The sequence below is a fragment of the Empidonax traillii genome, unplaced genomic scaffold (assembly GCF_003031625.1).
Source record: "Empidonax traillii isolate 1590-97213 ecotype Southwest subspecies unplaced genomic scaffold, ASM303162v1 scaffold850:size379550, whole genome shotgun sequence".
Lineage (NCBI taxonomy): Eukaryota > Metazoa > Chordata > Aves > Passeriformes > Tyrannidae > Empidonax > Empidonax traillii.
Window position 1 is genome coordinate 40,044 of NW_020956043.1, and position 16,700 is coordinate 56,743.

The 16,700-nt window shown below is 37.5% G+C and overlaps 1 protein-coding gene across 1 annotated transcript in view; it reads left to right on the plus strand.

The window, feature by feature from the left end:
- The first annotated feature begins 10,132 nt into the window (after window positions 1-10,132).
- Window positions 10,133-16,700, plus strand: part of CDYL (chromodomain Y like) — a 59,330-nt gene continuing 52,762 nt past the window's right edge. Inside the window, exons 1-2 of the mRNA XM_027902204.1 lie at window positions 10,133-10,261; window positions 10,439-11,105. Coding sequence (XP_027758005.1) covers window positions 10,133-10,261; window positions 10,439-11,105 — 796 coding nt within the window. The remainder of the gene's footprint in view (window positions 10,262-10,438; window positions 11,106-16,700) is intronic.

A 16,700-nucleotide genomic window follows, 5' to 3' on the forward strand; every position in this document is an offset into this window, starting at 1 on the left:
TATTTTTGTAGTAATAGTAGACAGTTGGCAGATTATTTATATGACATCTGTGCAGAGGGAAAGACTGGAATGCAAACTGAGAAGGACATTTGTGCTTGTAGAAGGTAACTCTTGGTTCCTTTGTTCTGTAGGAGGGACTTTGGCAAGTGGTGGTGCTGTGCCATTTCTGCATAAATGGAGCTGTGATTCTTTTTAGAAAAAATCTCTGACTTTTCACCAACTGTAAAGGATAGTGGCAAAATCTGCAATACTAATAGTTCAGGTTGCTTTAGTAGCTGTTGTAACCTTAGAGAGCAAAATTTTTAAGTGTTTTATCAAGAGTGCAGTGGCTACTTCAGTGCTACAGCCAATGTTGAGGTGATGCTTTCTGGTCAAAAATGGTGTTCCAGAAGAAGTACTTTGAGTAACAAATAACTTTATTTTATTATATTTTATTTTATTTTATTACCCAATTCTGTAAACTGCATGTATTCTCCTTATCCTAGTTCGTTTCAGAGATAGGGAAAAGAAGATACTTATGAAGAAGATTTTTATATCTGTATTACTTCAGAAATTCTTGTTAACCATGAGAAGTTAACATAGAGAAGTTTCTGCTATGCAACTTTTAAAAAGAATCTGAATTATTAAAAAATGAGTTTTATTACCTCAACACAAGCTGCTGTTAATGAAGATGCCATTTTCCAAGCCTAAAATGCTTTGCTTTTTATGTTGTTTGTTGTCCTTGGCAAAGCATGAAGGATTTTGAAATGGGACAACATTTTTTATCAATCAGCATCAGGGTAATCAGATTAATACCTAATGTCTGTTACTTTCAGTGTGCACACATGAACCAACAGTGGATAGGATCAGTAAGTAAATGGAGCTTAAGACAGTGCATATTTTCAAAAGACAATAAAAAACAGTCTTAATCATCAGTCCCTTTGATTTAGGACTTTTAATATCAATGAGTAATTAGTGACTCAATATCAATTGAGTAGTTAGTGACTTGATGTTAAAATGTATGTATCATGCCTAAAGTATTGTGTGCGTTTCATGAAAATTGTAATTACTGGAAATATGTTTTCATGCAAATTACATAAACAGGGCATATATGTATGTTAAAAGCAGTGATACAATGTTTTATTTCTTATTTACGTGTTTGAAGGATGAGGCTTAGTAACTCCTTAAAGTTATAAATACTGGTGAAATAAGAAAGTCATTTGAACATGTACCATATTGCAAAACTTGTACTAGTCATGAGCAATGTGCAGGCCTAGTAAAAAACAAATTATGTGAAACATACAGGCCTAGTAAAAAGCTATTAAGTGCAATGATTGTGAACTTATTGTTCTCTGAGTCTTTTTTTTTTTTTTAATTTTGTTAGGAAGGTACACACTGGATAAACATTGTAGAACTTCCCTGGTTTTACAAATAAACTTTAAAACCTTGAAATTTGGAAGAATCTTTGACAAGCAGAGTTACCAGCAACACCACATCTTTATTTGTACCCCACAGCCTGGGTTACAAAAGAAAATGGGAGAGTGCAGTCATGGAAGCTGCACTGGTATTAAATAGGAAATGAGTTTAGGTTCAGACTAAAAGGTCTGGAGATGGAGGGACTTGAGCCCCAAAACAGAGAAATACCTTTTTCCGTCTGGAAAAATAGTTCTTCTACTAATAAATCCCATAAAGAAACAGGATGTCAGAACTAAGAGGCAGCTGTGCAAGCACTGAGCTTGATTAATTAGAGGAAAATTCCGTATCACCAGCTTTTCTAGCTGGGGTTAGATCAAGTATTGAGAGAAGTTGTATTGCGGGCAGAGCAACCAGGGACCTGTGCTCATACAGCCCATTCTTCTAGGACATGTTGGAATTGAGGTAAGGAGTACAGAAACAGCCAGCAAATGGTGTTGCTCTTAACTATCTTGAATTGTTTAGTGTGTTTGTATTTGAAAACAAAAATGCAGCCCTGGTCTTGTATCCAGAAGCCTAATATCTTACTGACATAAGCTTTCAGTAGCAGGGTGAGAGGAGCCAGGTAGGAGGCCATAAGTGCATATCGTGCCTTCCCAGATCCAGTGATTCCAGAAAAAACTGTGACTACTATATATAAAATTAGAATCCCAGGACCCCTAGGAGAAAAAAAGGAGAAGAGACTGCTATTGAGTAAGCTTCTAAGAGCTGAGGTGTATGTCCCTTCTTACTGAGGTTTGGTCAGGTGTTCTACAGTAGCAGACCTGTCACTGTTGCTTCTGCAAGCAGTAGGCTGCTGAAAATCCTTGTTTGGTGTTGGTAGATGAAAGTTTTATTGTAGAATTAAGTGAAATTTGTTAAATTGACTATAGCATACCAAGTTCGCTCTACAACTGTCTTATGATTTTTCTGCTCCTCTTTCTTGTTACAGTTCCTATTTCTGAAGCTTGCTTAGCTGTGACAAAGTGTTCTTTAACATTTGGAGTGCAGTTTTGTTATGACCTACTCTCTCCCTAAGATATTCTTTTTAGATAAAATATTTTGAATCTTTATCAGCCACTGGTCTTTAGAGTCTTTGTAATCGACCTATTGAAGGTCCAGTTTCTCCTGCTTGGAAAGAAAGTCTGTAGTCTTGATGCTTAATATTGACAAATTCTTCATCTACTACTCTGTATTATTCTACCTGAAGGATAAAGTGACAATATTTCTGTTGGCCTTATCCTGTAAGTAAATAGTTGTCGAGCTCTTGAAGCTCTTACTTCAACAGCTTATTGTTGTGAGGTAGCTTTAGACTATTGCTACATTCTCCCAAATCAGCACACCCAAAATACGGGCACCTTTGGGTTAGAGTTTTTCCTTTCATGTGGCCAGATTTGCCAATAATAAATATGCATTTTGGTTTTCTATATTTATTCTTTGGCAAAGTGTTGGCAGCACCAAGTTTGGGACTTTCACTTTTCATGACTGCAATGGAGAGATACAAGCAACAGAATTTGGCAAGTGCAGACAAAATATTTACCTCTGAGGAAAAAATGTTGATAATTTTTTTCCTTGAGATACAGCTTTTACAAATGAATTGAAGATAGGAACAATTTTGGTTGATGCTGAAATCTTGTAGTAACTAGTAATGAAAAATTTTTAAAAACTTAATAACACAGTAATACTTATGTAATAGCTTTGGCTGCCAAAAATGCATATCCTAAATCCAGTGCTAGTGGCTTTTAATAGTTTCTTCTGATCAGGGCCATTTCCATTTAAGGTGATACACCTCTTTGATTCAACTTGTTCTGATATCGAAAGGGGAAAACCAGTGCATGTTTGGTAAGAATACATTGTTGCAGGTGTTTGTTTATATTATATTTGTACAGATATTAACACGTTTGCATGTACTTTAATTCGACTTTTGTGCAAAGCAGAAAATGTATGTATGTCTTACCTTATGGTAAATAAAAGGTTACAACTGTTGTGAACAGTGAGTTGATGAGACTAAGATATTCTAACCACTCTTGCAATAGTTAAGATAACTATAATTAGGGTAAAGCAGTTGATAAATTCTGCAACAGTTTGTAACTTCCATCCCAACTGTTGTAGTTATCTCTATGTAAATTGTATCTGGAAAGATCTGTGATGCTGATATTTTATCCATCATCAGTGGTGACTTGTGAGAAAGTAAAATCTCAGGCGAACTGTTTTGCCCAGGGAGTTAATTCTCTGAAGCAAAGTGACTGTGTCACAGGTCCTCCCTCAACACTCATTTCCCTAGTGTCCTCTACGGAGAAGGCTTCTTAGAAAGATTTTATTTTTTTTTTCTGATTGTGATTTGTATTTTTTAATAGATCATAAATGTGTTGCGCATACAGTGATACTGGCTTTTTAATGTAGATACAAGGTATAAAACTTTCTGAAGTGCCTTTTCAGGAGCTGACTGTGCAGCCAGGCATGTCATGCACCATAGCTGTGATTCCCTGGAATCACTGGCGTTGATGAGAATGCAGTAATTAAATTATTTTGTGTATTGTCTTTGTTAAGACCATGGAAGGATGTAAGTCTTAAAGTTGATGATAAATAATGAGCTTGACTGACACAATTGTTATTTTATAGGCAACTTGATTAGAAATTTATACAGAGGGTAAATTAAAAAGTGAATTATGACCTGCAGGCCAATATATTAATTGAATGTTGTGGATAGCCACCAAGTTAGTTCTCGCATGACTTGTGTCCAGGAATCCTAAAAGAATGGCTGGTCTTTGATTGAAATAGAACTTGTGAAAAAGAAAATTCTTAATATTTGTTTTAGCATAGCTATTTAATTTTTTAAAGCGAGGGTTGAGCTATAGAGTTCTCTTTGTTGCAGTGCTAGCATGAAGGACTATGGGAAGTGTATTAGCCCTTTATGGGGCTCCTGCTCATAGACATGAATGTGTTCCAACCTCACTGCAGGCACTGCTTCCTCAGAAGGAGGTTGGGAGTGGCTGTGGGTTGTGAAGGGATGATCCTATATGAGCTCATCCTGCTGGTCCCGATTGCCTGAAAACAGTCGAGTGGGTGAACTTTGTATTGGCAGGCTTTGGGCCGGATCAGGTATCATCCTTCATCCCAGAGCTGTCACGAAACTAGCACAAAGCTGTATCATCCGCTGTAGCTAATTTGACAGAAAGGCAATAATCTGTCCACATCTGATCCGCATTTATTTTGTACAGCTCCGGCTTCCAGAGCAATATATATATATAATACAGCCGTCATGATGGCCAGAGAGTCCTGTACTGTACAGACACTCTGGTCAGTCATGCCATAAGGATGCAGCAGCTCAGTTTACAACAATTCATCGACTGTTAATCCAATCAGTCTGTTCTGCTAATCAAATCAGTCAGCTCCAGGAGCATGTGGCGGCAGGCTTATGTGTTCACTCCCAGGCTAGCCTGAATGGAGCAGCACGGAACTGCAGTGAAGATGAACTCTTGGGTTTATATGATACCCTAGTGTAATTTTTTAGCGATTCCATTTGAGCTAAACCCGTACAATACTATGATTTTGATATTCTAAATATATGTGCTAAGCTGTTTTTAAAATTTACCTGCTGGTAACTGCTATGCTAACTGCAGTGAGAAATCCTCTGACCTGGCCTTAAGTCATACTATTAGAAATCATGTATTTTCTAGTAAGATATGTACTTTGAAGATTTTAGTGCACATTTTACAGATCTTCAAGTGGATTTGGATATCCTCATCAGATGTCTTTTTGAATAACTGTCTTCCCAAAATTATTTTCTCCTTTTACTTCAAGAAAAACTTAGTGGGTTTTGTGTTGTATGCTGCTGTATATGAGTTGCTTTTTTTAATGTATAATGCTTTTATTTTATTTAGAATAAGAAGTATTAGAATACTGCTTATCATTGACTTCTGCAAGATTTTAATAAATAGAAGGTATAATCACTCATAAACATTGCTGACTGCTTATGGATGATCATCTAAGTCCCATTTGTATGCGGAACAGTTTCCAATTTAAGCAGGGATGACTGTTCATTGTAGAACATAAATGTGTGTAACATAAGGCTTGCATGTATTCTAGCTTCTGTCTCTAACTTGGGGAATGACTACAGCAGTAATTTGGCTCTGTAATAAGTGGAGAAAATCAGCAGAGTGAAGCAGTTGGTGCTGTGACCCTCACCTCTACATATTCTGCTGTGCAGCACTTTTATTTTGGACTAGATTTAGTGGAGCCTCTCAGGATCAAATATCCATGCTACTATGTGTGTTGAAACTGTTTGGAGCTGTTATTTGCTTGCATCTGTGTGTCCCCTTAGGGGCTGAAACATGACAGATAACATCATTACATGGGTACATTTCCACTTCCAGTTTATATTTCTCCGTCAGGAATCCACATCATAGATACCAAAACTGGTCTGTGAGCAAAACCATTGCACAGTAAGCAGGAATAGTGCAGAGGAGAAAAGGATTTGCTTCTAAATTGCACTTTTGCTCTGAACCAAAACACTAGTGTAAACATAGCCTTCAGCTAACAGAACAAGGCCTTCTACAGTTTACAGACAACAGATAAAGTCAAATAGATTCTATTCTACTGACTTTAAATTAATTTAGCCTGACATGAATGTGAAAGGAACATAATGGGAATGCAAAAGGGATTTATTATAAACAAGGCAGTGCTCATTGAATATTTACATGCTCACGTATGTTTATTTTGCTCATTCTGGTTTTTGTTGCCTCCCCACCCCCTGGCAACTGTACTTTACGTTTAATCTCTTGAAATGTTTTGTTAAATTGAAGTATGATCTTTTTATATATGTAACATACTTACATGTATATACACACACAAAAACACAGAGCATTACACAGAGAATTTACAAATGTGCCCAAATTATAACGCTTTAAATTGAGAAAGTTCTTTTGAATTTCTTGCTTACTTTTATTTACCTGAACTAAAGATCTTTCATCAGGCATTAAGGGTGGGTGTCCTTTTTCTGACTAAGAGGTTACTGTACCTGTCCAGCACACAGGTGTTTGTTGTCCTCTGCTGAAAGGTGCAGTCCTCTTAGATGTGTCAGAACATACGCATATGCAGCTGCTCTCCAAACCAGTTATTTCAGGATGCCTACATTAGCTCAGGTATTCTTAATATCTAAACCAGGTCACTTTGACAGAACTACATTAGGGAATAATTAAGGAAGTTGTGCTGTGACAGATGGGGAGGAGCTGTTGTCTCTGAGCACAGGGCAGGGAGGAGGAGTTGCAGTGTTGACATTTCCACCTGGAGCAGCTGTAGTTAGACGGCAGTTTAACCTGCAAATGTATCTTGTTCTTGTCTGTTTGTTTGGGATTTTTTGTAAGTGTAAATGCAGTATATTTTGCTAATAAAAGCTATTAAAATCCTCAGGGAGAGAAAGCAAGCATGAACGAATTTCGCCACATTCATGGAAGGAAGGGAAATTTACCATTTTAGCTACAGTTGTGGTGTGTGGGTTTTTAATTTGTGCATTTCACCATTGTTGGATTATGCCTCTGAGCAGCTCATTGTTTTTCTGTCAGTTCTTCTGCTGGCTGAGTTTTTGAGTGTCATTGATCAGTATTGCCCAGGTGGGGAAAGTGTGCTTTCCTTAGTATGCTAAAATAAACTGGGAAATGTTACTTTTTTGCTGCCCAGATTGTTTGCCTGATAACTGTCCCTCACACCTGTTTTATAGTTTCTTTTTTTATATATAATTTTCTATTTTGTTTTGATTCTTCTACAACACTTGAAAACTAATGATACGGCAAATCCTGTGGTACAGAACCTTTTAATTACTAAAAGTAAATATTGCCCCAGGGTGGAAGGCATGGGACACTGTAGAAATGGTAGTTGTCACAAACTAGTTGTTGTCAGCGTTTCTGGTGTGATTATGGCAAAGGATGTGGTCTTGCTCTTCTCCTGCCAGTTAGGGACACTGCCAGGTTCCAGCTCTCTGAACTAACTTGGCATAAGATGAGCTCAGCTCCAGGGCAGCAATAGCAGGGAGAAACAATAGTGCCCATGTGGATGCTGCCTAGCTGTTCTGACAGGGTAGGTAGCTGTATGATCAAACCACACCATGACTGATGTGTCAGGAAGAAGGGATGGAGATGTTTTTACCCACTGAGTTACAATCTCTTTTTTAATTTTGATATTTGAGTGTAAATCAGTGGTATCTTCTGACATCAGACTTTGAGGTGTCTTGTGTTGTATTTCACGTCAGGTCACCACTGTAAAGCAAAGGAGAAATGGATGACTTGGACAAGCTTTCTTTTTCAGTAGGAGAAGAGAAGCACAAGTTTGTAATCTTTGTTTTTACCATGAAACAGTTTAAATAAGCCGCTAGTTCAGAATGGATATTCCTATTCTTGTTCTATACTCAAACACTTTGTGCATTTTGTAAGCACTCCAGTTTCCTGCTCCCAAATCTGGATGAGAAACACTTATGTAGCTGTTATCATCAGCAAAAGTATTGAGGCAGAATATTCCGGAGCAGTTTTTCAAGTGCTTCTAGGGGAGTCAGACTAATCAAACTGAAGCAATCCAAAAAGAGTCCCTCAGTAAAGCTCTGAAGCTGTGTGATAAATTGTATATCACATGTTAATTGCTATAATTTTTGTGTTATAAATAAAACAAAAAAATGTATTCAAGGAGAAGTAAAGGGTTAGGAAAAAATCTCCTTTTAATCAAAAAGAACAATGACAAAATAGGTTTTGTTGCAGGCTTGGACAATACAGCTAAATATAATGGTTTTCTTTATGCATTTCTGTTTGCTCCATAAATCATCAGGTTAAGAATGGATTTTTGCATCTCCTGTTGTAGAGTTCATCTGTTATCTCGGCAAGGTGTCTGTTTTTTGGACGAGAGGGCTGGCTTCCTGCTTGAAAAGGGCATGCCCTTAATGGGTGGCCTTTCACTATTGAAAGACTGTAGCAGAACTTTGTGCCCAGTAATTGATACTGTTTGTTACAAAGATTTCCTGCTAGAAAATAAAATTACCTTGCTAGTAGTAGAGATCTTTCTCTGAGAATTGTGTTTTCAAAATCTGTTTTAGAAGGTCAAGAGAGGTAGAGAGGATAAGCAAGGCTATAGCAGTAACTGCTTTTTTGACAAGATATGAAGTTTGATTAATGAGTTTGGGTTTAGTTTTTAATTTAACATTTCTGGCTTAGTACTTGAAGGTCTTTTCACTCAGTCTCCACTACAAAAATTTCAAAGGCATATTTCTCTACAGTGACTTTCTTATTTGGAGTTATATTTTCTTATAAGATGCTCTGAAGTAGTTAATGGAAAAAACGAGTTTCTTTTTCTAGTTGCGTATTTTTTTAAGTGCAGAAATGTTACTAAAAAGTTAAAGAACTACAGTAACAATAGTTCTAATGTATTTTAAGATTTTAAATAAACATTGGACAATTTATATTTCTCTCTATAAAATGTATTCAACTGTCCAAGTCATTAACAAGGCAAAGGTAGAGCTACTTTGTGTTTGATTTTTATTTGTGTGTTGTTGATTTGGTTGAGGTTTTTTTAAGACCTGTGCAAAAAGAGCTGTGCAACATCCTAATGACAGGACAGCATAGTAGAACACCTGCAAGGAGTCACATGCAGTTGTAGGGTATGTCCCTATATTGCTGATGAGATTATAATAATAGTAGTCATTTAACCTCACTGTTGAAAACCAGGGAGTACATTATGATAGCATGCCACATGCCAATTGAGGTGCACTCTTAAAGAAACTGTTGTCAGCAGTGATGTGATTTGGTAGTGAATCATATACCACTTATAAGTGCACCACACATACTTGTATTTTTCTTCCTTCCTTGTAAACTGTTCCATTTCATTAATGCCACTGCAGTATAAATGTTACTGTTTCTTCTAGGTTCTTCAAGGTACATGTAATCTTGGCTTCTATGTATGATCTTTGTTCATGAAGGGCTGGAAATTGAATTAAGTGATAACTCCAAGTCTTGCCTTTTTTTTTTTTTTTTCCCCCTTTAATTTTTAATACCAAAAACAAGAGTGAGATGAGTAAGAAAGCTGTATTGGTCCTGTAACTGAAATGAAGTGGGATGGAGGATTTACCAGAAGAATCAGTCTGGGTAGGAAAAAGGAAATAAAAAGGGGAAATCCTAGAGACTAGCCTTGCATTTATATCTCTTTTTCAGTAAAAGAATTTCCTTTCTGGAGGATTAGTGTGATTGGCATGAGTTTTGGTCCTAGGCATGAGCCTCTGTCCCTGCAGCTGCTGCTGTCTGCCCTGTCTGCTTTACCCCAGTGCTTGAATTCCTCCAGGCTGTGGGTCCCACATGCAGTTGTAGCATGTGCATACTTAAAACTTGTGACATAAATATTACCTCTATTTGCAGATAAGTGAGGCATGGTAGTTTGTTCAAGTATGTGTATCAAAAACTCTGACCAAAATGTTCTCTGTTTTCACAAAAAGCCTCTGAAAAAATAATCTTCTTGCCCCAGTTCTGGAGCTCTCCTATGTTGTCCCTGGTAGCTAAAGGATAGCTCACTGTAAGTAAGAGATTCTCACATATGCCTTATGCTAAGCAAGCAAATTATTCAAACAATATCAAATTGATAAATTTTGTAAGGTAAACACACTGTATTTATACAGCGTATTTAAACATGACCTCTGTATTCAGAGAGGGAAATCCTATCCCCATTGAAGATGGTTCAAGAGCTTCACTGGGACCAGTGTCGATTGTCAGTTTTAATATGTCATATTCAGATTCTTGTGCATGCAAAATACTTAATGAAGAAAAATTTTGGTGTTCTAGAACATGTTTTTGAGATGAAAGTAATAATCTGAAGTTTAAAGAGAGGAGTGTCCACTCAGCAGTGAAAGACTGTAAGCTGTAGAGCTACAAGAGTATTTTAAAATATCTGCCTACACTTCAAAAATTATTTGCATGCAAGTTGCTCCCTTGAGTTGTATATCTGCCCATGTCTTATGTTTAATTTTCCTTTTTAACAGGTAGAGAGAATTGTTGACAAGAGGAAAAACAAGAAGGGAAAACCAGAGTATTTGGTGCGATGGAAAGGATACGACAGTGACGATGATACTTGGGAGCCAGAACAGCACCTTGTTAATTGTGAGGAATATATACATGAATTTAACAGACGCCACAACGAAAAGCAGAAAGAAAGCACATTAACCAGGACAAACAGGACCTCTCCAAACAATGCCCGAAAACAAATTTCTAGATCTACCAATAGTTCTTTTTCAAAGACATCTTCTAAATCTTTAGTTATGAGTAAAGAACACGAGTCAAAAAATAATCAACTTTTTTCTGCCACACAGAAGTTCCGGAAAAACAATTCACCATCTCTTTCTGGACGGAAAAATATGGACCTTGCAAAATCAGGTATTAAAATCCTAGTGCCCAAAAGTCCAATTAAGAGTCGGACAACAGTTGATGGCTTCCAGAATGAAAGCCCGGATAAAATGGACCATATAGAGCAGGATCAAGATGACTCTGTAGCACCAGAAGTAGCAGCAGAAAAACCAGTGGGAGCTTTATTAGGACCTGGTGCAGAGCGCGCTAGAATGGGGAGCCGACCAAGGATACATCCGTTAGTGCCACAATTGCCAGTGCCAGTAACAGCCACAATTGCATCAGCATTAACAATAAATGGAAAAGGTAGGTGTGTGAGTTGGTCATTTTTGTGCTGGTTTGTCATTTGACTGGGGTATTTTTTGCTGCCGAGATGCAAATTACCCACTCTGTTTCAGCCATGTTAAATCAAGTCTGGAGAACTTCACAACTTTATTTTACATAACTATATGACTGCAAAGCCATTTCAAATTTTGCCAGCTTTTGGTTTCCTCACAGAGATTCATTGGTATTTGTGTTTTCGGAGTCACCATAAGATACCTCTATGTTTGCCTTGACGCTGTGTGGTACACACATTTAGTGTACCATTTTCAGAGATTATATCATTGCTTTAAGTTAAGTAGATCAAATTTGGTATGAATATTAGAAACTTTAATTATGGGAACAGGTGAATGGTGTGAGCAGGAATTTTTCATAGCAGTTTACATATCTATTTTGCTATAAATATTGCCTGGAAAAAAACCTGTGAGAATGATGTTGCTTAAAACCCAGAGTTGATAAGGTGAACATTTGAACCAGTTGTGGAGATACATATGCCTCCTGCCTGGTTTGAAATCTGTTTTCATTATATTTTATCAATATTTTGTTGTTTGTACCTCATTTGATATTGAGCACTTATTTAGGAGTGATGCCTGGCCTGCTATTATCTCAGTAGATGACAGTTAATTCAATTTATACTGTATAATTTGTGATACCAAAGAAACCCAAACTGCTTTTTTGGGTGAACTGCTGTTCATTTCCCCATCCAGCTAAGACCCTTGTTTAGGACTTCATGGTCCTCATTCTTATGAGCCAAACCTTTGTTCTTCCCTGACAGACCCAGGTAGTTGTGTAGTCACAAACATTCTTGTAAACATGCTTTTGAGGCTAAATTTTCAAGTTAAAATTTGCAAGTAAATACACATTAAAATGCAGTGGGTAAGATCTGCAACTATGCTATTGATAACAGCTTGCTGGAAAAATTGCCTGAAATTTTTCAGGGACTGGGCCTGCCAAAAAACACACTTAGATACACTATATAGGGAAAAAAATGTGCTGAAGACTTTGGGAGAGTTTGTGTTGGGTACCCCACTGTCTTTTGCATTGAGATATTCTGAAAAAATAGCTGCTGCGGGAATGATTGGAAAGCGGTGGACAAGGGAGGGGCGTGCTCCTGGAGCTGCGGTGTCAGGTCATGGACCAACACATTTTGCTGCAGATGAACTAGGTAACCATGGTAATGGACACACAGATGCCAGGAATATCTCTTGCTTTGCATGGGCTAAAGAAGGAATGTAAATCTCAGAGGATGTAAACAAAGCTGGAAGGGAAGATGCAAGAGATGCCAGGATGTAATTCTCTGTGTCGGTGAGATAGAGGAGTGCGTTTTCACGTGTGATGGTTTTACGACAATCAATGTGCATTTTGGAGTATGATGGTGCTCCTGATGTAATGATTAATAAGTGCTGCCTTCGGCATGCTGGGATTTTTTGCCTCATGGCATCCACGAAAAAAAACTGGGATGTGAAGGACCTTAGGTAGATCAAATGTATCATTCCACCAACCTTTTATTCTGGTATTAGTGGTATGGCGAAAGCCCAGCTACATGGCATCAAGTGGAAGTGGAAAGAGGTGCACAGGAGTGGTAGTGACACAGAAGATATTAGCTGAGTTGCATTTATCTGTTTCACTGAGGTGTTAAAATTTCCTCAACTGCCACTGCTTCCTTCAACTCTTCTCAGGCATTTGCCTGGGCAACTAACGATAAAAACTATCGACTAATTCTAGGGATGATGACAATATGAGATTTTTCTCACACTTAACGTGTTCACGAGACCTTAAGGTGTAGATCGAAAAAAGGAGAGCCAAGGAGATAGTCACAATACGTGGTGGATGAAACATACACAATATGTTCCACCTTCTGTCTGCTGCTGGAGGCATATCAGTACATTAACTGAGGCTTTCCTTCTCTGTCCTGATACACCACTGCCAATCCCCAAGCTGAGCTGTGCAGTCTGCTGGGAAATGGATGCTAAATAGCATTATTAGGGCTTTGTTGTGCTCACTCGCAACACTTCTGGGCTTAACATTCAAATCGTGCATTATTTCTGTGATGATAAAACTTGGAGACAAAGTTGCAAAAGAAAAATAATTTGCATTTGTTTCTGACATCTCTCTCTTCCTAGCTTTTCAGGATTTCTTCGACTGATATCTTCCTCATGGAAGCCCAGGCTTCAACTCAGACATTATGTGTGGCCTGAGTGGAGCTTTATTTAGGGAGAAGCCTAGAGAAACAGCCCTGTCTCCTAGAGCTTGCCTAGCCTTGAAGCTTTCTGAGCTGACACATTCCCTGTCTTTTCATTAAAGATGTGCTCTTCTCTTTGCTGTTCTTATTTTTAACTTCACACTGTTATTCATTAAAAATGTAGTAAATAGATGTTTCCCTCCCTTGCACGGGGCTGTGGCAGTTCAGGATCCTCTTTTGCTCCTTACTCAGGACATTCATTCTTTCTTAAATGGACACCTCATCACATTTTCAGCACCACCTCAGCATTCGCACATCATGAGAGGAATTTATTGCACAAAAATGCATCTTCATATGCACCAGATCTGACATATTAATAATACAGATGATAGATCTGGCATTTGAAGCACTCTTTCCAAACTTCCCACCTCCTCCACATACACCTTCTTTTAGTTTTAAGAGTTCCTACTACCACTTGGAGGATGCTGTCAGGAAGACAAAAGCATGTTTTGAAAAATAACTTTTTACTTGAGCTGGTTTAGGAGTTTTATATCAAGACATTTTTGTTGGTAAACCAAGTTCATCAGAACAGAAATCACTCATTGTAAAACATAATTTTGAAAGATTCTAGAAAAATGCATATTACACTTCAAAAAACTTTAGTCAACTTTTTAAATTGAAACAGATTTAGATTTTTTGAAGTAATATCAGAAAATAATTTAAAATTTAATATGAAAACTGTGTTCCTAATTTTGGTATTACTGCTATGTCTGCTTTTGAATTGTGTGACTTGTGTTGATTTTTGAGTCCTAGCTCAGGATGGTGAAACTCTTCATTGTTTACTCTGTTCTTTGTTTTCCCCAGCCTTGCTTTTTCTGGGTTTTTAAGTTTAAATTATAATAAAAGTGGTGATCATTAGCTGTTACTAAAAGCTAATGAAAGCAATCCTGAATTTAAATGAATGAAACAGAAAAACACCATCAAAGAACTGAAATGTTGTGGATAAGTTTTTGGTGGCATCTACAGTCAATGCATATTACTCAAAACTAGGGAAGGCAAAAAGTGGCCTCATGTCTAACAATAGGTTTTGATACCTTTAAAGTTTTTGAAAGCTTCCTTCATTAAAATGGCATTAGAAAGTAGCTTTGAAATCTTATTGGAAATGTTTTAGGCACAGTACACTCATAATATCCAGGGAAGTTGTGTTTTAGAAAGGATCATAAACCAGGTGATACCATTGCTTGGCAAATTCTCGTTGATTGTTTGTTTGTCTTCTGGTTAATCCTATAGTTGCTGCAGTTTTTATTCAGGTAGCAATGTCCAACATGTGGATGCAATTCAGAATAAATGCCACAAGAAGGGAGATTTTGGGCAGAAAGCTCAAAGTATAAAACGAGGAAGAAAAGCACATCTAGCTGCATGTGTTGTTATAATTAGAATAAGGTAGGCTGGTTCTTACATACAGGAAGAGAAGAAATACAGGAAATGCAGTGAATTACATCACTTGTTAGACGGACAAGCACCACCAGTGTGGCATTAGAGCATCTCCCTCCTTGGCCATATTATTCATCTGAACTAATTTGCAGGAGCAGCAGACTGACAATACAAAGATGCTTGTGATGTATCACCCTACAAGGAACAAGGGTGTCTGCTGATTTTTCACTTGGATAGTGGTGCTATTTTTATCTCAAACCAATGGTTTTGTCACCAAGAGAAAAGCCAGACATTAAAAAAAAGAAAAAAAGAAAAAAGATTGAACTTAAATTCTCTTTGTTACCTGTTCTCTCCTTTCCCCAAGGCATCTTATGGGATTAAAATACATAGATTTGGAAAACCAGAAATCCACTCAAACACTAAAGGAAAATAGTGTCTGTTTGGTTAAGTGTTTGATAGCTTTAGTCTCAATAGGAATCAAATGTAGAAGGGATTACAGAGGCAACTGGAACTGAGCAGAAACATACATTCTCAATAAGATACCAAGCCAAGCTCACAGGAGTTCTGTCCCTCCCTGTTCCTTAGGGTGAGGGAAGCTCACACAGTTCCCTCCCAAAATCTCCCCGTTACTTTTTTCCCCTCTCCCTGTATGTGCCTGGGTGTTGGACTTTACATGCTGAACAGTCCACTGTCACCAGCGTAACGGGCCACCCTCAAGAGTCCCATGGGAAGAGCACAGCAGTTGACAAAGGTGTGTTGGGTGTGAACCACATGTTTGTCCAGGTGGATCACAAGTCCTACATATAACCCTCTCAGAAAGCAGAATGGAGAGTTACAGTTCATTGCTGTTTGAATTAGGGTGGACAGTACAATTAAAGGAAAGTCGAGATGATGCGTTACAGGTTTTTTTGGATTTCTTTTTCATATCCTGGAAGGACAGAAGCAGCTTTGAACCTTCATTTTGTTTGTTGGGGTTTTGGGTGGTTTTTTTGGTTATGCAGTAAAATGGGATTCAAAATAAGAGAGGAACTTCCTTTTTCAGTGTGTTTGTACATTGCACTTGCATGGTGGATTGACCTCTGCTGAGTGATCTGGAAGGCAACCAAGTATTTTATTAGTGCAAACAAAAGCCTATGAAATGGGTTAAAGTCCTTTGCAAAGCCCTCTTAACTTATGAAATTACTGGTTAAACTTCTTTGTCAAATGCAGTAGTGTGAAATTTTGTATCTTCAGTTGTGTATGCATTTAACAAATCACTAAGAGTAAAGAGTAAGGCAGTTTTCATTAAATCATCCCTAAAGATACCTTTGTCTTGTTTTTAATCCAGAAATTTCATTTCAGACTTATTTCTTAATTGACAGTATTATTCACACTGTATTGCAACATTTTACCTAACATCAAATTTTGCTTCTGTGTTGCAAAGTCATTTTCAAGTTCTTCAGGTTCTTTAAACTAAAATAATATTCTGAATTGTTGTGAATTTCTTTTTTATCTGTATTTTCTGGCTTAGTATAAATGCAATTGTTAAGCAGTGTGGTAGACTGGATGGTCTGTGTCATGTGGAAAACTGATCTGTTACCCCATGCTGTTCTGGTTTTTGTCTCCCCTCTGCCCTATTGCTTGTGCGGTTTGTAGTACACATTATTGTTACTTTACATGGAGCTCCAGGATTGAGAATTTACTGTGAAAATCTCTCATCTTCAGGGTCATATTGGTTTATGTCAGTGAATTATCATAATAATAAGGATCTAAGTGCAGGGTTTGCTTTAGTTTTCTGAGAACTCTGAACAGAGATGCCTCAGTTGGATGTTACATTGGTGTAGACTTTTGATACAGCTAGTGTAATATGGAGTTACTCTGGAAAAGAGTGGTCCCATTCCTTTTCCTCCCCTCCTCAATTCCAGGTATGGGATATATATATATATATATATATATATATATATATATATATATATATATATATA